General features: G+C 38.8%; 1 protein-coding gene across 4 annotated transcripts in view; it reads right to left on the bottom strand.

Annotated features, from left to right (window-relative positions):
- The window catches only part of lrp1ab (low density lipoprotein receptor-related protein 1Ab), a 200,611-nt gene that overhangs the window by 66,925 nt on the left and 109,509 nt on the right, over positions 1-24,177 (bottom strand). For all 4 annotated transcript variants that reach the window (XM_061985848.2, XM_061985856.2, XM_061985874.2 and 1 more), the window contains exons 7-21: positions 12,224-12,386; positions 11,701-11,923; positions 10,106-10,295; positions 9,888-10,031; positions 9,575-9,811; positions 7,932-8,112; positions 7,566-7,788; positions 7,307-7,496; positions 7,108-7,230; positions 5,796-5,936; positions 5,385-5,510; positions 4,013-4,129; positions 3,843-3,923; positions 3,599-3,766; positions 252-434 (exon numbers count right to left, since the gene is read on the bottom strand). In XM_061985848.2, the coding sequence (XP_061841832.2) occupies positions 252-434; positions 3,599-3,766; positions 3,843-3,923; positions 4,013-4,129; positions 5,385-5,510; positions 5,796-5,936; positions 7,108-7,230; positions 7,307-7,496; positions 7,566-7,788; positions 7,932-8,112; positions 9,575-9,811; positions 9,888-10,031; positions 10,106-10,295; positions 11,701-11,923; positions 12,224-12,386 (2,490 nt within the window). The remainder of the gene's footprint in view (positions 1-251; positions 435-3,598; positions 3,767-3,842; positions 3,924-4,012; positions 4,130-5,384; positions 5,511-5,795; positions 5,937-7,107; positions 7,231-7,306; positions 7,497-7,565; positions 7,789-7,931; positions 8,113-9,574; positions 9,812-9,887; positions 10,032-10,105; positions 10,296-11,700; positions 11,924-12,223; positions 12,387-24,177) is intronic.

Here is a 24,177-nt window from a genome sequence, read left to right as displayed (position 1 = left end):
CCTCAACTGACCTCAGAGTCACAGACTTTAGGCAGGTAAATGTATGGAAACTGATTTTAAAAGGAACAATAAATTAACATTTTAATTAAATCTAAATGCATGCCTTGAAAAGGGAAACAAGGTGAAGCAATGAATAACGTTACAAACAGCAAATAACAATATACTGTATATACTGTCATATTGTGAGATGATGCATACAAAACATCATCCAAAGCGACTGACGTTCTAAGAGCATTTGAGATCTTCCTCACCCGAGTCCTTGCAACTAAACTTGACGGTCGGGTCGCACATGTGAGTGACACCCTCGCAGTTGTTCTCATCACTCTGGTCCATGCAGTCGGTGTCACCGTCACAGCGCCACCGCATGGGAATGCACAAACTGTCCATACGACACTGGAACTCATCCACATGGCAGCCGCCTGGAGGACGAGTCGCTGGAGGGACAGAGTGAGTTGGAGATAGATATTATATGGACCGCTTATTTAATGTCAAACAAGCAAAGCCGATAGCACTCAGCGGTGGGCAGCCATTTCTGCAATCCGTAGCAGGTGCTGTGACTTCAACAAGGCAATGGATGCAGGGAAGCATCGAATTTAGTGCTTTCATAGGCACCGACCAAATTATGTCCATGCTACCGGGTATCGAGTCACCACAAATCAAATGGTGCCATACTTCGATACTTTTGTTGCTTGGGACATCACTTTCGGTGCCAGACTAAACATCGGCTCAATCACTTGGTGAGGAAACAATTACTCAAGCAGTACTTAGAGCGGACTCAGCCAATCTGCTTCTTGGTAATATTAAAATTGTATGCCTGATAGAAAACACTCAAACAGAAAGTAAGGCTCCACTTTTCCAAAATGTGCTAACTTGGTGCTAATTTACATTGGCTGTGTAATATACAAGCAATTGATTAGTAATTTTACATAGCTTTTTCGACACCTCCAAATTTGGTAATGAAAACTACAACTAAAATGCAAATTAAAATCAAACAGCAACTGTGTGATAAGTGCAAGACTTACAGTATAAACACATTGTGGGGCGCCATATAAGACTAGACTGGCACATTCAGCTTCATGGCAAAGACTACTTCCTAGCTAGGCAACACACAGTAGTCTATACACTACTGCCATCTAACGTCTTCAAATTATAACTGCATGCAAAGTGTACTATATAATACTTGCAAATGAGACTCAGAAATTAATTAAGAAATCAAGATATAAGAAGTGCACAGCACAGTTATCATAATCAGCTCATTTAAAATTATTATTAAACATTTAACATTAATTAACAAACACTAAAGTATTGAATATGTGTACCATTGATTACCAGTATAAATTCCCAGTTATCAGTAATTGGTACAGTATAGGTTCAAATATGAAAGGTATCCACCCCTAATGGATGCCTTTATTGGGACGCTACAAACAAATACAGCATGCAGGGGGGGCTGTCTTCAAGTAGAAGTTAGTAATACAAGCCAGCAATACAGAGAGAATACAAGCACCCGGCAAAGACAAAGGGGCGTGACAATAAGCTTTTCTAGCCATTAATTAATGTGCTGATATAATGCAATGCTAGGTCAACTACATGACTCAGTGCCAAGTCAAACAACAAGAGCACACCGCGCTCTGATTGATATCACAAGAGGATAAAGGGCGCCACTGAGGAGGTGACACAATGACTGTCCCTCATGACAAAGGTCAACATTTGGCACGGATACAGCAGGAAACCTTGGGCCTCCTGAGCAGAACATCAATAATACAGGCGGCAGTAGTATTGCGTTTTCGTTTCTGGTAACGGCTTCAAGAGAGCAGGCTGCAAACATATAGAGGGCAGATTGCTCATTAAACCAACAGGTCATGCTGAGCCTCATTTCTGCATGCTGGGATTTGACAGCACTTGGCTGGAATTCTGCATGGATCGTGCAGTATATTCAACAACAGAACACACACAGTGCACAGCGGTGTACGCTCTTCCATAACGCTGTCGCGGCGGTTAACCAAAGAGACAGAATCTTCCGAAGACAGGCAGCGGCGATTTCAGATGCCACAAAATGGTTTGGTTTTTAGCTAACCTCAAAACACAACCACATCCTGACACTACGAATATTTGATGTAAATGACAGAAAATAGAAGCCAATTAGGGAGGAAATTATGGCATCAAAACAGTGATAAAATCCTTGGCACGTAAATCCTCTGCGCGCGTACGCACTGTCTCCTGGTCAGAGCCAATCTGAGGGAACTGTCACCGTGGGTCCCCTCTGAAAAAGAGTAGTCCTTATAGTCTAAAGTTTAGACAAAATAACCCATTATGTCCTTCCTTATGAAGTTAAGTGCTCAAAATAAAAATAACTAGAATAAGCAACGTGAGTACTAAAATGCTAATGTTAGCATGTTAACAGTCTGATGCTCCACACCTGCGAAATGAGCTAAAAAAAAAAAGTTAGTATGCCAATGTTAGCATGCTGACATGCTAATGTTACAATGCTACCTAGCATTTAACTAACGTTAGTATGTTAGCATTTAACTTACATTAGCAAGGAGCATTTTGACTTTGGAAGAATTGAAACAAAATGAGGAGTGTGAAGTAGGAACAATTGTTTTAACAGAGAAGAAGTGTTACAAAAAAACGGGAAAACTGGGATAATTTGAGGATACACTAAAAAGCACAATTGCCCTGAAGGAGCTGACTGGAGTTGTGTTGGAATTTATTTGAATCAGTCGAGAAATGTGCAAGTAGTAACATCGTTTAAAAGAGAAAGTTTTGCGGAAAAGTGGGAATCCCGGGAAAACCGGTAATTGAATCTTTAAAAAAATAAAATAAAATAGATAGCTTGATTGTCCAGACAAAGAGGAATGTATTGATGGTGGAATTTGAAATAAAATAACACACATTTTATCACACTTTGAGGGTATCACAATCTCGACTGTGGCACTATGACCGCAGACCATGGATAATGTAGCTCTCTTTTATCAAATAAAATAGGTCTATATAATGCAACATTTGCAAATAATGCATCATAGAATTTATCTGAGGAGCATATTTCCAGAAAAACCTTTTATCAGTCAAAATAGGCTGTCTTTATTTAAATTGTTTTTTGACATGTATCACATGCCATCATAATGTCATATGTTTTATAAATTGTATGACAAAATGACAAAAATATACTAATTTTGGTTTATTTTGTCTAAAGGCTCTAATATTCTTTAAAGGGGACAAACCACAGACTCCCTTGGATTGGGTCTGACCAGGCGACAGTAGGCGTTTAAAGTGACCAATCAGAAAAGCAGAGGAGTCTCTGGGCCTTGTATTCAATGCCTGCCCCTAAGTGCCGAAAGGGTGGAACGCTGGAGAAAGAGGAAGACACATTGCGAGTCCGTGTGCGAGCAAAAAGACGCTGTGTGTGCACAGAGAGGCCATGTGCACACAGAGTGTGGTTTTTCACGCACAAGCATTTTGGCACTGTTTTGACGCCATGGGAAATTTGTCATGGAGGAGGATGCACCTCTATTGACAACCTATCAGCCTGAAACAAAACACAGTGAAAAAAACATACGACATGTGATGGAAACATATGCAAGCACCAGAACATGTTTACCTTGATTAGTGCAGTTAGCGTGTGTCTCGTCACTGTAGTCTCCACAGTCATTGTCGCCATCACAAGTCCAGTATTCTGGGATGCAGCGACCACTGTTGCATTTAAACTGCACGCTGGAGCAGGAGTGACTGCAGCCGGCCTCATCACTGTTATCACCGCAGTCGTTGTCTGCACAGGAGCAGGCATGTAAAATAGGATTCGAAATTACACAAGGAGCACGGGAGCACTTTGAGGAGACGCTCACCGTTGTCACAGCGCCAGTTGATGTTGATGCAGCGGCCATTAGCGCAGGTGAACTGGGTGAGAGGGAAACACGTGGGATAGGCTGGAGACAATGTAAGCAGAGAGGTGTTGTAAAATGAAATGATTTGTCTGATTAAGATAAAACAATAAAGGGATGCAGTCCAAACGCACCACATGAGTCTGGTTCATCTGAGCGGTCCCCACAGTCGTCATCCAGGTCACATGTCCAGGAGATGGGGATGCAACGCCCACTGGCACAAGGGTACTGATTTGGCGGACATGTGCGAGCTGGCAGGAAACAAAACATTGTCAGAATCTGTTGCTCAAAATGCATGCAACAAAAAGTATTATATGCAGAGCTATAAAAACTTCCTATGCTATGGGAAGAATATCTACAAGATTCTGGAGTACAGTACAGTATGTCTGGAAAATGTTCGTAAATCGGTCAGAAAACACGTGAGATCATAGGTCACTGATGTTGGATCTTAACACACAATATTTGTTCTCATTCATCCCAATGCTGTTTATTACAGTATCCATTGAATAATAATATTGTGTAGATTAGCTTTAATTGTATTTTTAACAGTGTAGTCCAACCTGTGATTGAAAAATGAATAATTAAGATAGGTTTTTGTCAATATATTATAATATTGTATGAAGCTGACATCTACTGCAATATTAATAAGCTGCATAAAGAAAATGTTCTCAGTTTACATACAACTCAAGACCACCATCTAAGGGGCTGTAACATTCACCTAAAAAATGCCAAAATAAAAATGTTCTTTGTCCTCGTGATACTCATAACAAAATATTTAATTTTCCGTATGAATTCTTGTATTCAGAGTCAATACTTTTACAAACATACAGTATTTGAGAAATATTTAAGAAGTTCCCAATAATGGTTCCCAACATTTTCTATGCATCACATATCAATGTATTCATCTAAAATAACTAATTTCAAGATTAAAACAGAAAATTAATATTACAATTATTGTGAAAAAATATATACATTTGCCATGGGAAGACTTAAATACTTTCCGACTAAATATTTGAAAACGTTATAGTATACTCAGTGGTGATTGTGAAAAAATGAGTGCTGTGTGAAACATGTTTTAAATGATTAATCACATTTTTGAATTTGGATTAATCATGGTCAGATTTTGGAGTGAAATTTGCAGTGTTGATTAACCTGTGGATATACAGTACAGAATCAATGCTATATTTTTTTTGGAATCAATTAGTTCATTAATTTTTTTTGACAGCCCAAGAAAAGATACAATTTTCTTTTTGATGCCCGGTCTGTTCGCTGAGCTCATGTGTGGAGCTCAGCGAACTACAAGGATCTGGCGAGAGTCAGGTTAAGTCTGTCTAATAGCTAACTCATTTGTAGTATTGTTGTAATGAAATATTTTTTCATTAAACTTTTGTCTATTACGTAAAACCAAAAACTAAATACAAATTGTCGGACAGAGTTAGTAAAACCATTGGTCACTGACAAAACAGACTAATGCAAAGTTGAAGGTTTTGCAAACTAGGAACCTACCAGAGCAAGTGGTGTTTGATTCATCATCGTCATTGCCGCAGTCATTGTCACCATCACACAGCCATCGTAGAGGGATGCAGCGGTTGTTCTGGCATTTGAATCGGTCTGCCGGACAGGTGTGCTGGTCTTGTGGGAGACATCAGGAGCACCATGAATAATCAAAACCACCCTAATATGCTTATTTTTTCTACGGCACACATATACGGTACTGTAGTTAAAAAAACAACTAAAATAATCATGCAATCATGTGTGACCAAAGACATCACATTCACGTCATGCGGCCTGAAAGACACACTTTTGGAAGCTCCAGCTTGTGCTTTGTTGGTTTGCATTAGCAAAATAGGCCTTTAAACAACACTGTGTTTATTTCAGTGTTGCTGAGTAACAGTGACAGGGGCATGGAACACTTACGACAAAGCTCAGGGGCCTCATCACTGTTATCTAGACAATCGTTGTCCCCGTCACACTTCCAGCTCTCTTGGATGCAGCGGTTGTTCTCGCAGGCAAACTCCCCGGTCTGGCACTTTGGCGGGGGAACGTAGGAGGAGTTGGCTGAAAAAACAGATGGGCCATTGAATCCAGAGTTCTGCACAAAAGCCTTAGTAGCTAGGTGGGCTTATGTCCATCGTAAAGTTACAAAAACATTTGAAGGTTCCCTCACACATGTAAAACTATATTCTATAGTGTAGATGGAAAGCAACATTGAGAAGGCTTTAACAGATTGCAAACCTTCTGAAAGATTAACTTTCCATTAAAGTGCACATTGATGACTTTTTCTATATTGCTCATCTTGTCTTGGGTCACGAGTGGGCTGGCTGATTTACAGCGAGAGGCAGGGTACACCTTGATCACCTGTCAATCACAGGGCTGACACATAGACTTACATTCACCCCTGTGGGTGATTTACCCAAGAAAAATGTGAGGAACCAGAAATATTCCACTCTTACCTCAAAGGCTGATGTTTTTTATGTACTGTAAGTATGGGTACATGTTCCTAAGAAACCCATGTAATAAGGTGTGGAGTAGCCCTAAGCTCAGTTTTAGGTCCCATGTTTTAATCTTTATATGCTGCCTATTAGGCAGGTCATTAGGAGACACGGTTGTGTTGGTAATACACAGCTGTACATTGATGTATCTCCTGATGACACAGGACTAATAGATACACTTTTGAACTGCATTTTAGACATCAAGTCATGGATTAGAGTGATTTTCCACAGCTCAACCATGACAAAACAGAGGTTTTAGTTAAAGGTCTTAAAGGCCAGAAAGAGAAACTTTTCCCAAAATAACATTTTAAACCAACGCAATCCATAAAAAAAAATTACAAAAATAAATTTGTATCATTCTAAAAACATATAGCCAGAGGCTGCCCATTTCTCTCTCTGACCAGCACAAAGGTGCCAATGCATGCTTTTATTTCTTGTTAATTAGACTATTGTAATGCATTGGTCTGACTGGTCTTTCTAAAAATATTACAAATCTACAATTATTACAAAACTCAGGCGCACGCATGCTGACGAGGACCAATAGGGCGGGACCACATTACATCAGTTTTAAAGTCGCTGCATTGGGTCTTCCATCCGCTTCAGGGTCAAATTCAAAGTTATATTATTCATTTTTAAATGTCTTAATGGCTTTGCGCCTTATCAGACCTGCTTTCACCATATCAACACTGCAGGATTAAGGAAGGATGGTTTTCTACTCGTTCATAGTGCTGCCTTACCTTTGCAGGTGACATTATCGACATCCAGGATTTGATCATCAGCACAAGCGCATGTCCTGCCATCAGGGATGGCAAGGCACAGACTGCTGCACCCCCCGTTCATAACTCTGCATACATTGGTGCCTTTACATGCAAAAAATAGTAATTAGCAAAATAAGTCTGTTTAAAATTCAATCAATCATGAGTAATGTAAGATTACCTTGCTGCTGGTGAGCGTCATAGACTCTGATCTCAAAAATTGGCGGCCTCTCATTGCGGAGTAGTGTGACTGTCTTAGTGACAGTGTCCAGTTTGTAGATGCTACCTTCGCGGTACTCATTCCAGAAGAGGAATTGTTTATAGTGACACAAACCAAAGGCATGGATCAGCTCCTGGCCCTCATACACCACCTAGTATAATATCACACCTGTGAGTCCTGAGTGTCAGAATATTGAGATTGCATTGTCAAGCAAACCAACCTTCCGTTCAGTCGTGTTGAGGATAACCATCTCAATGCGGTCGTAATAAGCATCAACCCAGTAAAGTATACCCTGAGGAATGTCCAGACTCAAACCGTTTGGCCACAGTACTGTCTTGCTAGTCAGAAACACTTGGTGATGGGAACCATCCATCCAGGCTTTCTTGATCTTTCCTCTGTTACTCTCAGTGGGATCCTCCTCCCAGTCGGTCCAGTACATCCATCTGGGAAAAAGACAGCCAGAGCACACATGACGTCAACACTAGTAATGCAGAGGTTGCAAAAAACAACTTTGCAACACAAGTTGAATATATTACAGTACTACGTTACCATATATGGCAAAAGAATGGCCATTAGAACAACTCACCCATGCTGCGGGTCCACAACAATGGCACGTGGGTGGCTCATCTTGCCCTCAATTAGAGTTTTACGAGTCTGAGAAGCCTTCTCCAGTCTGGCAACACTGATAGTCTTCTTAGGCCCATCATCTGTCCAGTAGAGATTACCTCCCATCCAGTCAACCGCCAGCCCCTCTACCGTGTGAATACCTGAGATAAAGAACAACTTCTATTTCTAAATGAAGTCTTTGTAAAAGCCAGGATATGTTTTGGAAGTGCGATATAATACAAAGCTACATCTTACGCCATAACAGCTTCCAGTTTAGGCATTTGTGCATACTAGTAAGTTCTTTAAGGACATTCCCCAAACTGGAAGCATTGAGTTAGCTAAAAGTGTGTTGGTAGGAAGACATACAAAGATTAAGATAAATGGGTCCAGCACAGCCCCTAAATTGATTAATGCAGCAATTCAGAAAACTGGAAAGCTGGAAATTGCTGCCCTCTTTCCAGGAAAAGTGCATTGGAAGTTTATATTTATAACCTTGGGGGGGAAATTGATGTACCCCTATACATCACCAAGATTCAGAAATCTGATGTCGCAAATCAATGGCAATATGCACAGACACACAAAATGACATGAGAATATGATACAGACTACAGTATATTAACCCAGAACCATTGTTTAACACAGCTGGTTCTGCAGTGAATTGATGTGCAAATAATTGCTTTAACACCGCAACATTTCCTGAAAAGATTATATCGTACTTAGGACATAGGTGTTAAAAACAAGGCCCCCGGGCCAGATCTGGCTTGCCACATCGTTTTATGTGGCCTGCGAAAGCCTGGAAATAATGCGCTTCAATAAAGCACTTCATCTTTCTTACTAAATGTACATGTTCTTTTAATTATGACAGTAAAATTGCATGTACTTCATGCTATTACATGTATTTTACCTTAAACTTTATTTGAGGATGTAACAAATAAAAATGTTTGGTTAAAATGAAAATATATACCTAAATATTTGCTGGTCATAATGATTAATGATCCACCAATTTGTATGTAAAAAAATAAAAAATAAATAGTTAAATGCATAGACAATTGTGTAATAATATAATGAGACGATTATACAATAATATATTGAACAATAATAGTTATATATATTTACTGTTCCAAACAGCTTTCTGAGGGCATCCATTAGTGCGACGTGGCCCTCAGTGAAAATGCGTTTGGCACCCCTGCTCTAAGGGTGCAATGGCTTGTCACTGTGGTTTTTGTACCTTTAAAAAATATCTGTACCTTAATCCTTTGGGAACAATACACCCATATAGCATGTACCTTTTCGAACTAGGCTACAAATGCGCCCTGGAAAAGTTACAAAGTGGGGTCCAATAATTAACCCTACAGGATACATTAGCATATATTGTACCTTCAGAGATAAGAATAAACATGTTTTCTAAATGCATTCTAATAAATGATGGCTGTTGAAAAATATTTGTTGTCGAGACTGCTGATCACCAAACTACCTATTGACATCTTAAAGTCATTAGAAATGTTTTGTTTTCACTTTTAAATGCAATGTTTCAAGGTCAGACCTTGTTAAATCCATGTAAGGTCTCAGCAGTCTGAAATGTCTGAAATGCAGCATGCTTTTGTCCATATTTCAAATTCTTACCTTCTTTTAGGATGGTGTCCCTCTCCGTCCCATCTATCTTTTGTCGACCAATAATGTAGCTGGTGGCGTCAGCAAAGTAGATGAATTCACTGGCTGCGTGAAAATCCAGAGCTCGGGGGTTCATGAGGTTCTCAATGGGGATCATGTACTCATCCGGCACCTTCGGATTCATATCCATCCCTCTAATGATTCCAGGGCGACCCTTACCATACACCAAGAACAGCTCGTGGTCGGGTTCTAGAGAAGAAAGAACATTATGAGTTATGCAAATTGGAAGGTTTTAATCTCCTCTCGGCCGTGATACTGTACTTACTCTTGCAGGACTTGCCATCACTTCCCAGGCTGAATCCAAATCGGCATCGGCATGTGCGAGACTTGTGGCTGTTCCCCAGTAGGCAGATGTCAGAACAACCTCCAGCCTTGCCAAACTGATCCAGAGCACATGCATGGCTTCTCACTGCAAAGAGTTAGACGTACACCATGTAACATCCTTGCAAAACCAATATACAGACATGGACTGGTGTGACGCACCTTGTGGTTGCCGTCTCTGGTGGTACACATGCAGCGCGGCGCCTCGGTCGACCCGCGTCACCACCTGGAAGTCGGTGCTGTTGAAGCGGTTAACTCGGATCACACTGGTCTTGGGGTTGAGGTTGCCTTCATCCGAGTTGGTGGCGTACAAGTAGTTCTCAAACACAGTCAGCCCATACAGATGCTCTATCTGAAATAAAGATGTTACACAATAAAACAAGGAAACTGAATTGTCTGGCAATTGAAACCACTATCATTAAAGGGTTACCTTTTTAATCGTGTCAAACAATGTCAAAGCATCAAATCATAAGTTTCATGTATTTTGGCCTGAGCTTGCAAACAGTTTTGGATGCGTCTGTACACAGGCTTTTGCAGTCTGGCCACGTTATTACGTGGCAGCAAGGTGGATGTTATTTGGACATTATGTAAAGCTCTCAGCAAGATGGGGAGGAACTCAACAACATGCAACATGTAGTGAGTGAGATGAATGTTGCTAAAAGCAGCTGTTATTTATGCAGTTCTGAATCGATCTGAGAGTGGGCAGGGGTATCTAATTTTTTGACCGGGTGAATCTATGTAATGTTTATTAAATTTATTTTCAGCCTTGTATGGAGTGCGGGGGATAGATGTGAGGATTTCATGATATATATTTAAACAGTGTACATTTTTAAAAGGTTGATTCTGATACTTTTGGAGAGAGTGGAACGTGGTTTCATTTGTAATCTGGGAACGCCTCCAGAAACCAACATCTTGCAGACTCAAAAAACGGGTTGTATATGTGACTGTGGAGCAACATTTACACTAAAACATATACAAAACATTCCATCTATACCACAAGGAAGGGTTTTAAATGTAGATTAAAATCATCATCATCGGACTTAATAGTCGCATGACTAATACATTGTGTAACATCATTTTCATACATCCTTTCTGTCTTCCTGCCAAGCTTTTCACTGTAGAAATAATTTCGACAGAGAGACAAAAATACTTTAAGATTGGAATTGGCTCCTTTTTCCACTTTTGACAACATTCTTTATGGATGATATAGGAACCTTCAGAACATATGCAAGAGTTGTGTATCTGTGGAGGCTTATGATTTAGACAGTTAGGCTTTGGCAGAGGTCTGCACTCTACTGAGTGCCGTTCTAGTTATATAAGATTTTGTTTCTATGCAGCTCTGTAACAGTAATGTATGAGCCCTCGTCCTCACTTCCACCTCTGCTTCTCCGGCACACGCACACACACACACACACACACTCAACGCACACACACACCACTGCAGTCCTGATTTCATTAAGACCATTACACCGCTACGAGTTTGAGCCAAGCTTCACTAGGGCCAGACTAATATGTTTAGAGAGGCATTAGCCAGGAAAATCACACACTCTTCTTAAGTTGTATCAATCAAAGCAATAAAAAGGACTTATCCCCTGGGGGTAGCCTCTCTCCATAGAGCAGAACTGCAATGTCTGAAAAGACATCAAAAGCCAATACCTAAAGTAGGAAAACGGTCTTTTTGTTACTAAGGAATGGTTGCAGAAGTGGATATGGGGCTAGTCATTGGTGCTTGTTGAGTTGTTCTTGTAAACTCTCACCAGAAGGCCTTGAATGATGGTGTGTCTGTTTTTGCCCTCATAGTCCACCACTTCAATGTAGTCCAGGTAGGCGTCAGCCCAGTACACTAGCCGGTTGACTAGGTCCAGTGTGATACCGTGTGGGAAGACAATCTTAGTGTCAACCAGCTTTGTTCGGTTCTGACCGTCCATGTCACAGCGCTCTACCCTCGGAGTGGACCCATAGTCAGTGAAGAAGACTTTTCTGCAACAGAAAGCGAAAAGATAATTTCTCTGTCAGCAGGAATTAAAGGAAGAGATGTCACAAGCGAGACAAATAAGTAATATTCAAGTCATTAGCTGTCATTAAAAAAACTGGAAGTGACACTATGGAAAGAGGGAACTTAATGATAGGAACTTGAAACAACCATCAAGCTTTTTTCTCCCAAAAAATACAGAGTCAGCATGTTGTTCAACCTACGACAGCATGTTTTTCTCATGACCTGCTAAAAGAGGTAAGTGGGGGTTAGAGGTTGCATTAGGGCATGAAGAAGGATGCACAAACCCCATAGCCGGGTCCAAGGCGATGCCTTTAGGGTTGTACAGTTCTTGGTCTAGCAGACTAACACATGTCTGGCCGTTCTTGTTGCAAACAAACACCCAGTCGTCCACATCATCCACAAAGTAGAAGTTTCCCGTCAGCCAGTCGATAGCCATCTGTTCCACATCTGAAAGGTGTGAAAGTGGGTGGAGAACAGAAACACACACACAAGCTTTCAAAACTAGAATAAATTCACTTTAAATCCAACATTAAAACACAACATTTCACTTTGTGACTGTTAGCTCGCTTTAGGTCCATACAAATATGGTAAGTAAAAAGATGTTCAGTCCTGTTCGAGCACCAGTAATGTTCAAGAAACCTAAACAGTTACATTCATTAAGAGAAATTGCGCTTTTTAATTTACCACAAAATTATAAAATGAAAAACAATATTAGTCCTGGGGCTTTACCTCAAATCAATCTCCCATAATGTTGCTTAAGTCAACATTTGCCCTCTACAATTTAAGTGATGATCACTTATCATTAATCAAAGATCATGACAAGCAAAGCATTTCAGACTTTTACATCTAGTTGACACATACATATAGGAATGTCAGACGTTGGTTTAATGTTATATCTTTAATAATGCCTATTTGCACAACAGGATCACAATTGATTCTATTTTTCAATTTATTCTATTCTATTCATACTATATTCATATTAACTTATGCTATTTTTAACCAAATCCTTTTATATATTTTTCAAGTTACATTATTATGTACATACTATTGTTGTTGTTGTACTAAATCTGGGACCTCAGGTACTACATTTCTTTCCATTTCATGTGTGGTGGTAGGACAATAAAGTTCTTTGAATCCTTGCATATTCTACTCTAAAAGGGGGAAAAAAACCCAGAAAAACTGAAATAAAAATACCCATAAACCGCATGGTAGCCCAGTAGTTATCTCTACAGTAGACAAGAGATCGAGGGTTCAAGTAACTCTGGCGTCCTCCCACACCTTAAAATGTTTGGCTGATTACATATTCTAAATTGTCCATAGATGTGAATGAGAATGGATGTTTTTCCTATATGTGCCCTGCGAATGAATGGTGACCAGATCAAGGTGTACCCAGCCACTTGCTCTTGCTCTTGGGATAGACTCCAGCTCCCCTGTGATACTAATGAGGACAAGCGGTATAGAAATAGAATGAACAAAGATAACACATATGCTATTATTGTTTGCACTAGATTATGGGTAATGTTTAAATTGTATGTGCAATTGGAGTGACTTAATCACTTATTGCTGGCAGTGCGAGTATAATTAAGAGGCTAAAATGACCTTGTAAAATATGTGCAAAAGCTCCTGACCTGTTTTTTTTAAACTGACAGAATAAGGAATGCTTTTGAAATAGTTTGAGGTTACACTATAAAATACATGCCTTAAAGACTATAAGTGAAAATAAAGGACTCATAGTTAAATCAGCTGAAGCAAAAGTATGTAGGATAAATATTCCCTCATGCTTTTGTTTGATTGTGCATTTGACACATTGCCAAATCACCAGCAAGTGACCTTACATAACTGCTTTCAACAAAAGCGACTACACATCTTACAAAGCTGACCTAATCATGCAAAAATGAGGAACCTTGCATAGAAAACATTCATCTCAGCTTAAAAAAATGGGCATGCAGGAACCAAGTCTCACTTTTTGTCAATGCAAAAAACCCCAGAGGGTAGTGGGAGAAATTCTACCTTGTGTTGTAACAGCTGCCATCACTTCTTTTTAAAGCACTGCATATCACAAAAAGCCGCATCCAACTAACAAATTTGGCATCCCTTCTTTGACAAGAATACAACAGCATCAACAGGGATGCTACAATCAGCCTATGGAAGCTTTAGCATCCAGATTAAACCCAAACAACGATGGTCAGGTTGCATATGCATGTAACACACACACACACACACACACACACACACACACACACACACACACACACACACACACACACACACACACACACACACACACACACACACACACACACACACACACACACACACATCTGGGCCTAATGTCCAACTATACTGCCCCACATTCGAATCACGCACAGCTTCAAATGACTTCAGTAGGCTTCTGTTACTATAACGGCAAAAAAGCAGAGAATGCTGGCATAAAGGCATGCAGTCTGCAAAGAAGACATGCTGAGGATGAAATAAATGTATGAACAGAACATTGAAAATATTGGCACATCTTCGAGACAGAAATAATCCAGGGGCCGTCTGCAAAGGGAGAAGCAATCTGCTCTCTAAAAAGGGAGGTAAGTGAAAACACACAAGCCGATAAAAGTCATCATATTCCAAAATACCAAAGGGAGGAAGAACAAAATGGTCCGAAATGTTTTTAAATATAAAAAACAACAATTTTGACAGAAGAGACAGTTTGTTGTGGACTTAAGAGGGATAATGATACTCCCATTGAAATCCATTTCAAGCTAATAGGCTTCTACACAAGGTATTGATTAGCCTCCTACACAGAAGAGGAGAGAGGGTTGTTGTGTAACCCTTAAACTAGTCAATTGCATAACTGACTCCAGAAAGACACTTATTTTTTTGACATTTTTATATACTCAGGTTCTGGTAAGTGGAGGGTATGTTGGGAAACTTCGCCTTCTTGCCACATCCAGCACTGTTCACATCCTGCCATTAACACCTGCTAAAGCGCCAAACTCTGAGGAGGGAACTTTCAACCAACTGAGGAGGTCATCTCTCATGTGAGACCAACCGACCACATACTCTGTTTTATCTTATTTATTTAAGCTTTAGAGTTGCATTACAGTCTTTCAACTGTAGTCAATTTTTTTGCCGTTTGGACAAAACATCTGTCAACTTTGTGAGGAGTTCAAGGTTTTGAGCAAAAAGGTCAGTTTAAACACTGCGGAACAGTTTTTTTTTACGGAAACATAGTTAATGGCCATCATTGATATTGTTTGAATCACTCGCATAATACAATGATATGGAGACGCTATTCAATCAGTGTATCATTCATTCATTCATTTCATCCAATGGATAACAATCTCCATCGGTCCATCCATTTCTACCGCTTGTCTCTCTCAGGGTCGCAGGGTGTTGGAGCCTATCCCAGCTGGACTCAGGCAAAAGGTGGGGTACACCCTGGACAAGTCATCACCTCACCGCAGGGCCGACACAGATAGACAAACAACCATTCACTATCACTTTCACACACTAAGGACAATCAGTTTTTATAACAATTTTTTTAGAGTGAAACCAAAATAATTAGAAGGTAAACAATCAAGAAGAAGAAGACAGGACTGTACAACAATCTAAATTAAACACTTAAGACACTTAAGACCTTTAGTAAGTGGAATTAAATTATGGAATTAATTAAGCAAAGAAATCAAACAATGTACTAAAATGATCTAATTCAAGATACTCTTCAAACTTAAAGTGTTTACAAAGTACAAAGAAGAAGAACCATGATAAACATTCTGAATGTATAACATCCAACCATTCATTTTCTAGATAATCTTATTTATCTCACCATATGAAATATAACTTACTTCACTAATTATTATTTATTTATTCATTTTTAATGTTATTACTTATGGAGTATATTGTGAATAAAGTCAGAACGGGAAGTGAACAGATGGATGGTCAATGAACGATGGTGCCTTTTTTTTGACACAACTGATTGGTTAGTGGGCGGGATTTTATCAGCTCAGACCTCTTACTGGTCAGGGGGTGGTACTGTTATTAGCTATAATCTTGTATCCTATTACCTATCCTGCTGCCAAGCAGCTCCTGGCATAAATATCCTGTTAAAGTTATCCATGCGGTTTTGTATTCAATGTTTGGCCTAGTAAAAACGTACAACAAAGAAAAAAACGTTAACTTAGATTGTAGTACAGTCCTGGGTCTTCTTTTACGTTTGTTTACCTGCAAGCCCAAATCCACGAAAAACTACTTCCGGGTGAACCTGGCGCATCAAATGGAATTTCAAATATTAGATAGGCTCCAGCACCCCCCGCGGCCCCGAAAGGGACAAGCGGTAGAAAATGGACAGATGGATCGGTTTAAAATATTTTACAAATATTAGGTAATATTGAACTTTTTATCCATCTACTTCATATTTTATTTATTCATTAGAGATACCATAAGAAAAAAAATATTTGTTTTACCTGCTGTTTGCCCAAGTGCAGCTGTGATAGTCTTCAGCCACCCTCCCTGACACCCTGACCCCAAGTGGACAAGCGATAGAAAATGGATGGATGGACTTTAAAAAACAATTTTAAAACAGGTCGTTATCCGTTTTTTTGTTGTTGTTGGTTTTTGAATGAAAAAAAACAACATTTGAACGATTGATCCACAGTTTCTATTCCTTAGATCAGGGGTGTTCAAACATTTTCCACAGAGGGCTGCACACGGAAAAATCTAAATACGCAGAGGCCATTGACATTTTTCATTTTCGACACCACTAAAATAGATTTCTTTAAATAGAAAAAAACAGCCTGCGTGTCAGCTTTGTGTCATTAACATCTACATTTCAATGTCTTGAAATTACATTACACCGGTTGCTCTTTTATTATTACACTTTTTATGTGTGTTTTTTAGTAACAGTTTTCACAATGCGCCGCATGCCGTTAAAAATGGCCCCCAGGTCTCATTTGGACATTCCTGCCTCAATTGATATGGATAATATTAACATGTCCTCGAAAGAGGCAGATGCAGGAGACAGTTACTTTTTTTCAAATTTTAAGTATACTAACACTGAAGGAAGGAGCTGAGGGCATATTTGAAAAGACGAAGCCAAATAACAAAGCGAGTGACTGACTAATATTCAGGGAAGAAGGACGTGGACTTAAGCGATGGTCCCTTCCGTGGTTAGAATGGAGAGAATGGGATAGGCAGCCTTTGCTCCTCTTACTGTATGTTTCCAGAACTGCAGACAGAGCAGCCTACATCTGGAACATTCAGTCTAGTCATCTGTGATGTTGTCCAAAGCACAAAGCACTAAATCATTTTATGTGTGTGAAAGCTGTCAGCCTCCAAAGCTCCATGTTAATCATATCCTTTCTAAAACCAGTCTCCCGGGTCTGCACACTATACTTTTAGGAGCGTCCCCACACTATTCTTGTTATCAGGTTGTTAGACAAGATGATTGACCACTAACACTGGTATGTCCGTACAGTAAACACAAGCTAGTAGGCAAACACAAATGTTCATCTAGTTTAATTGCTTTGGTCTGCTGCAAGAAATAAATTGATGCTGTGTTGCATCCACCCATAATTCACAGATTTAACTCAGTGATTCATTATCTTTTTGTCGAGTTTAGATCCTGTTTGGGTCGATATGTTATTGTCATGACTAATTATTTGGTGAACATCCAAGTGTAATTACAGCGCTGACCAACCCTAACTAACTGAACCAATAAGTAGATTGCACAACGATTCGATTTGATTCAGCTTAAAGGCTGCAGGCTCTTTTCAAAATCTGGCAATCATAGAGTACACAGGCATGGCTTGGCTTATTCAGTCCCTCTAGGAATTTGCACCAATTCACGCAAAATCAGCCAATCCCTGCACTTTATTACGTTCTTGCGCACTGATCCAACTACCGCAACTTAACCACAAATTTCGACTCGGTCTGTTGCTTTGTCCCTGTATGCATTAGCATTTTGATGCAGATTCACTTCTTTGTTAACAACTCGGCGATTAAGACGTGGCTGCAAAGTCACTGTTTTAATGTACCCTTCATTTAGTATGTTGTGATAGTAATAAAGATGTGGAGTTTGTGAACGGAATCCTAATGTTGCTCAATCCATCACACACCACAACATCACATCTGGAGATACTTAATATCTGTAAAACAGTTTCCTGAAGTTTTTGATGGAAATGTAATACATTATTTTGGCATTTTGTGCAACATTGTTGTAGAACACAAGTAAAGTCATCACTTGACTGGCACTTTTCAATTAGGATACACACGACGGCGTGGCGGAGTTGGGAGAGTGGCCGTGCCAGCAACTTGAGGGTTCCTGGTTCAATCCCCACCTTCGACCAACCTCGTCACGTCCGTTGTGTCCTTGAGCAAGACACTTCACCCTTGCTCCTGATGGGTCGTGGTTAGGGCTTTGCATGGCAGCTCCCGCCATCAGTGTGTGAATGTGAGTGTGAATGGGTGAATGTGGAAATAGTGTCAAAGCGCTTTGAGTACCTTGAAGGTAGAAAAGCGCTATACAAGTATAAGCCATTTACATTTACCATTTATGATGACAACTGAAGCGGTCTCATCCAAATCTCTTGCAATTAGCAAAACAAACAAGGTGAGTAACTTTTAAATGAAAGTAAAACTAGGCATTCTTGTTTTGCAAACGATGTGTACATGTCTATGCATGGGAGATAGTGTACAATTATAATGCAGTGTTAAAAGGTTTTAACCAAATTTGTCATATTAACTGCCTTTACAGTAAAACATTGATAACAGATTGGTAAAATCGTACGCGGATGCAAAATTATTTTTTAAAACAATAGTCCCGAAACATTGCAACTTTTGGTGCAATGTTTGAAAAAGTAATTAATTTGAATTGTTGAAAATAATGAGCTGTAGCAGTGGTGTCCAAACTTTTCCACCAAGGGCAGCATACTGAAAAGACAATGTATGATATTATTTTTGTTCCAGGAAAAAAAGCTAAAAAACAGAAATTACACATATATACATATAGATATGAAGACAAAACTTCGTGTCAGCTTTATGTCATTTAATTGGTGACATTATAAGCTCTATGAAATACTGATATTAGAGTCTTGAGTATTGGTTAAGACTGATATAAATCCGATATGTTATCAGCACACATTCTTTTACTATTTTGTAGTGTGGAATGTTACAAAAGAGAACAATGATAAGTATGAAAACAACTAACCTATTTATTATTAACCGTTTGGAATGGACTTATGCTGCCTTTAAGTTGAAGTGGAGTGGTAATTATTTTTTGGGCGACACCCAGTGGCCACAATATTTATTAAGCTCACGACGTAGTAAGTTGAGTGATGGGGACATATTTGTTACTGAATATTTTCTAACACGCCTCTGATATCCATTATTAATATTGGCTCGAGACACACGTAGGTATTGGTATCAAAATTTCAGTTTTTTCTCAATACATAATGGGTCTGATCTACAAAGATCCAAATACCAAGTGCCAAATAGCGTGTGCAAACTATAAAATAATGTGTACTATTAGTGGCCGTGTTGCATATGATCTACTTAGGTGCAAAAGTGGCATGGACTGCCCTATTTAAATGAGGGTTTTGCTTGTACTATAGACATTATGTGCCCATGAAAACACTTGTTTCCCTCATCCAGCAGCAACAACATTAAAAAATAACTGTACCGGTTTGTATGCAGTTTTCAGTCGTACTAAATAAAGACGCAAAATAGCACCCGCAGAAGAGTTTTAGTCTTGATAAATCACAGTGCTAAATTATTATATTTGCATCTCTTCCTCCCAGTATTGGGGACGTTCTCATAATCAGCACATATTCTGCAAATTCATGAAGACAGACACGCTAAATGGATTCATCTCCTTATTTTGTTTACTTCAGAGACGTAATCCTCTGCGTACAAGCTTAGTAAATCAGCGTTGCATGCACTATCAACTTTGTACCTGTTTCGGTACACAAAAACCTTTAGTAGATCAGGCCCCAAGTCTTTTAGCTCTTTTTTGTTATATTTTTATTTAGTCATGCAGCGGCCCGCAAATGCCCTCAGGGCCACACTTTGGACATCCTTGATCGACAGAGAAGAATATTTACAAAGTAAATAAATAATATTACAAACTATTTTGTGAAGAATTTACATTTAGAGAAAATTAAGTGCCATGTGTTTCAGAGGCACCAAGTCCGAGCCATTACTTTTAGATGTCCACTACTTAAAGGGGAACTGCACTTTTTTACGAATTTTGCCTATTGTTTACAAACATTTTGAGGGACAAGAAAATGTCTTTTTTTTTTAGGATTTTAAATCAAAACGCTTGGAAGATGCAGCTAATGGGAGTCACCGTTATAGCCTTCAATGCCCTCTAAAACAACTTTCAAACCATACATCAACTTTTTATATACACAGTGCAAGTCTATATATAATGTAGTAACATACATGTTCACAACAGTATGTATTGTATGTATGTATTTTTTTAGTCATAAAAAAATACAATCATGCATGCTTATGGACTGTATCCCTGCAGACTGTATTGATCTATACTGATATATAATGTAGGAACCAGAAATATTAATAACAGAAAGAAACAACCCTGTTGTGTGAATGAGTGTGAATGAGGGAGGGAGGTTTTTTGGGTTGGTGCACTAACTGTAAGTGTATCTTGTGTTTTTTATGTTGATTTAATAACAATTTAAAAAAAAAAAGTATTTCTTGTGTGGACCGGTACCAATCGATCAACGAACCGGGACCGGGCCACGGCCCGGTGGTTGGGGACCACTAGACTAGAGGACCTCCCATTGACTCTGCTGTAAGCAAACTTTTATTTACGTTTTTTACGTGTTAGAATGCATTTAAAAAAATACATATGACGTCATGTCTGTCATAATGATTGTGAACAATAGGCAAAAGTCCAAAAAAAAGTGCAGTTCCCCTTTAAATTGAAGTGTCAATCAATCATGCGCAGCATAGACCTAACGGGGTTGTGCAGTGAAATTAGATCACTACATGAAGTCATATTCAACGCCTGGTGTGTCAACTGATGTCTGTAATACTCAAAAATCTTTATGTAGTCATTATGTTTACAGTTGCAGATGAAGCTAAATGAGAAAAAGTAAAAGGTAATATTTTACCAAGTCCTGCACCAATGAGTCAAAGGTATTTGGGTCAGTGCTTGTATTTGTGTGGTTATGACCTGACTTTACAGGACCTGACGTAGCTGAAGAAATCTTAGGGATGTACGGCCCATGTTCCCCAATGGCAGCATGTCTGATTTCATCATTTCCAGCTATGACTTAAGTCTCCTCCTGTTAGGTTCCCTTTAGCTTACCCCCCTAACACACATACAAACACTATCTATGCGACTGTATCATCCTTACAAGTAAAATGTTACACCTAAGAATGTTGGTCCTTAGATTCTCAGCAGCACAGACCCAACTGTGACAGACGTGTCTTAAGCTCCATTTAAGGTGCATATGAGTCAAAGCACCACCTATCACATTGAAGGGTTCAAGTCCCATATGTCAGGGTCGACACACCCAACGATTTTGCCTGTTTTCCCTCCAACTGCTGTTACATTTCTCAGGCTCATTCACAAAGGAACTCATTTTAGTATTCACAAATGTAGACTTACCCATCTTAAAAGGTTAACCGCTTTTTGAGCCAATATTGAAATAAAACATGTCTGGCTTACATTCAGAGATAAATTGGCACAATCAGAGTGACTCACACCTAGGAAAGGTTCACATGCTGAGTGTGTTGCATAAAAAATGGCAGTTTGAGAGTCTGGGAAAATGCATGAAAAAAGTCCACAAACAAGACATTTCTACTTGTTTTGTAGCATTGTCTCCATGCTGTCTTTCATACTGGAAGCACATAATCTAACAATTGATATCATTAAATCAATACAGCAAATGATGGGAAATTGTGTGCATTGCACTAAAAGAATTCTTAAAAACTAACAATGGAAGTCATTTTTCATTCCAAGCTTTGAAAAAGAAATGTTGCTGGTACATAAATCAAGATATAAAAGGATACAGCAAAGGCCTGTGTTGCATATTCCAGACATGCTGGCAGCAATATCATAGAACTATAAGTCCGCTTCAAACCAATTGCCTCCATGATTTAGTGATGTGTCAGTGCGCCCCTGTTCTTTAAAGGTACTGTACGCTGTCAGAAAAATACACCAGAACTCATTAGATATTGTTTGGCACTGTTGTGCTGCTCATCTGAGTCCTCCAGCAATGTACCCCGATTTTACAATTTGAGCTGATTACTAGCTGGGGCTCTGTAAAGAAAGACATTAATTTAAATTTCTCTAACGCCCGCAGCTCTTATTACTTACTAGTGTACACTCTAAAATTGTTATGTTACGATTTTTGTATGACCATGACCATTTAAGGGTCCAATATTTTGTGTACTCTGTCAGAGAAAATGGACAGACGTCATGTTGTTGTTATGTCCTCAACTTTATCAGCTCTGATCTGTCTGTTCATGTTTCATCAGTAAGAACACAAAAGTGGAAATACTCCACTTTGCTATTAAAAAAAATAAAAAAAATAAAAAAAATGCTGGATCTTCTGTTGCAATTCTGAAATGGCAATTCTACAGGATCTTAGTACAAAAGAGGCTATAGACGCTGACTTTCAGGCTTACTCCTGCAACAAATTTGGTGGCCATGAAGGTTAAAACAGCTAACATTATGGCAAAGCCTTTTATAGAAAAGCTAAACTTGTCGCAGATTTGAGTTTTGAGCAAAAGTCAAAACGTAAATTAAATTGCCAGACCCCACTATGTTGAGTTTGGCTCCACCGTTCCGACACAGTGGTTAAATTAATTGATTTTGAAGTTTAAAAAAAACAAAAAAAAACATTTTTTTGGAGTGGTACCCTAAATTAGGTGTTTTGAGATAAGAACTGTTTTTCAGCTAATTGCTATGCTTTAACTTACAGGCATCCCTGCCTTAAGTTGGCGTAGCAAATGTCACAGTGAACCCCGTAAAATCCGCCCAAAACAACTGGTCTTATTCGTTAGCATTAGCTTATAGCTCCAGATTGACATAACTTTGTTTTCCAAGCATGGGAAGGAATAAAATGAGTGTGAGGGTCAGTACTGAGAATAAGAAGTGGATTATATTAATTAAAGAAAGAAATCATTAAAAACATGGTGGCCAACGTGGTGAAGCCATTCGAGCATATCACTGCTGGTCTGCAACATACTGAAAAAGAATAAGCCTAACGCCAGCCAAGAATGTTAAAATAATATCTAAACGACTGACATTCGTCCATGAAAGTATTGAGAAGCTGCTGATGATGTGTTTGACAGAGAAGCAGCTGGAAGGAATTACCATAGAAGTCGACTTTTCAAGGTAAATGCTGTACACTATTATTATATTATTTTATAAAACTATTGTAGTTATTAGTAGTACATTCTATTGTGTTGTTTTTATACAATATTTCTTATCTTAAAGTTGGATTTTCTTTTTAAAAGGTATGTTACATGTTAAAAAGATGCTGTTTTGGAGTGGGGGTAGACACCAATAGATTTCAATTAATTTTAATGGGAGATGTTGATTTGAGGTACAGGTTTTTGAGTTAAGAGCTCCGTCACAGAACTAAATAAGCTCATAAATTGAAGTACAATGGCCTCCACAATTTTATGAACATTAAGTAGATTTTCTTAGGAATATTAAATTAGAATATTGCGGACAAGTACATTTATTTTAATTGTAAACTACTGGTGTCAACCTTTCAACTTATTTATATTGATCCTATAACAGTATTGATACAAACTCGTGCCGTCAAATTATTATTTTTAATCAAATGGTTATTTTTTTAATCAAATTAATCACACTTTTGAATTGTGATTAATCATGATTATTTACAGTAACTTACTTGCTTGTAAAATTTAAATTCACTTAAAAATGCAATTTTATATTAAGAATGTCTTTCTTTTTTTTTTTTTTTTTTAAACGTTTTACTAAATATACATAATTGGTAACATTTATATATTAAGTCTCATCTGTGTGTACAGTATTTTGAAGCAAAACTTGTCACAAAGCACACAAGTCGGAGTCTCCTTACTCAAATTTGCACTGATGTATGCAGTGACCTGATCCCTGACCGTATAACAACCCACACCCCCTTTCAGGTAACCAGCTGCAGTTAAAGCAGGAGCATGTGGGGTCGAAGTATAACGGGTTATTAATTTGCATTGATAGATGATTAATGCGATATTGCGTTGAATTTTTAAA

This window comes from Nerophis lumbriciformis, linkage group LG01 (assembly GCF_033978685.3).
Source record: "Nerophis lumbriciformis linkage group LG01, RoL_Nlum_v2.1, whole genome shotgun sequence".
Classification (NCBI taxonomy): Eukaryota; Metazoa; Chordata; class Actinopteri; order Syngnathiformes; family Syngnathidae; genus Nerophis; species Nerophis lumbriciformis.
Note: the sequence above shows the minus strand (reverse complement) of the source record. Positions and strands in the feature narration are given on the sequence as shown.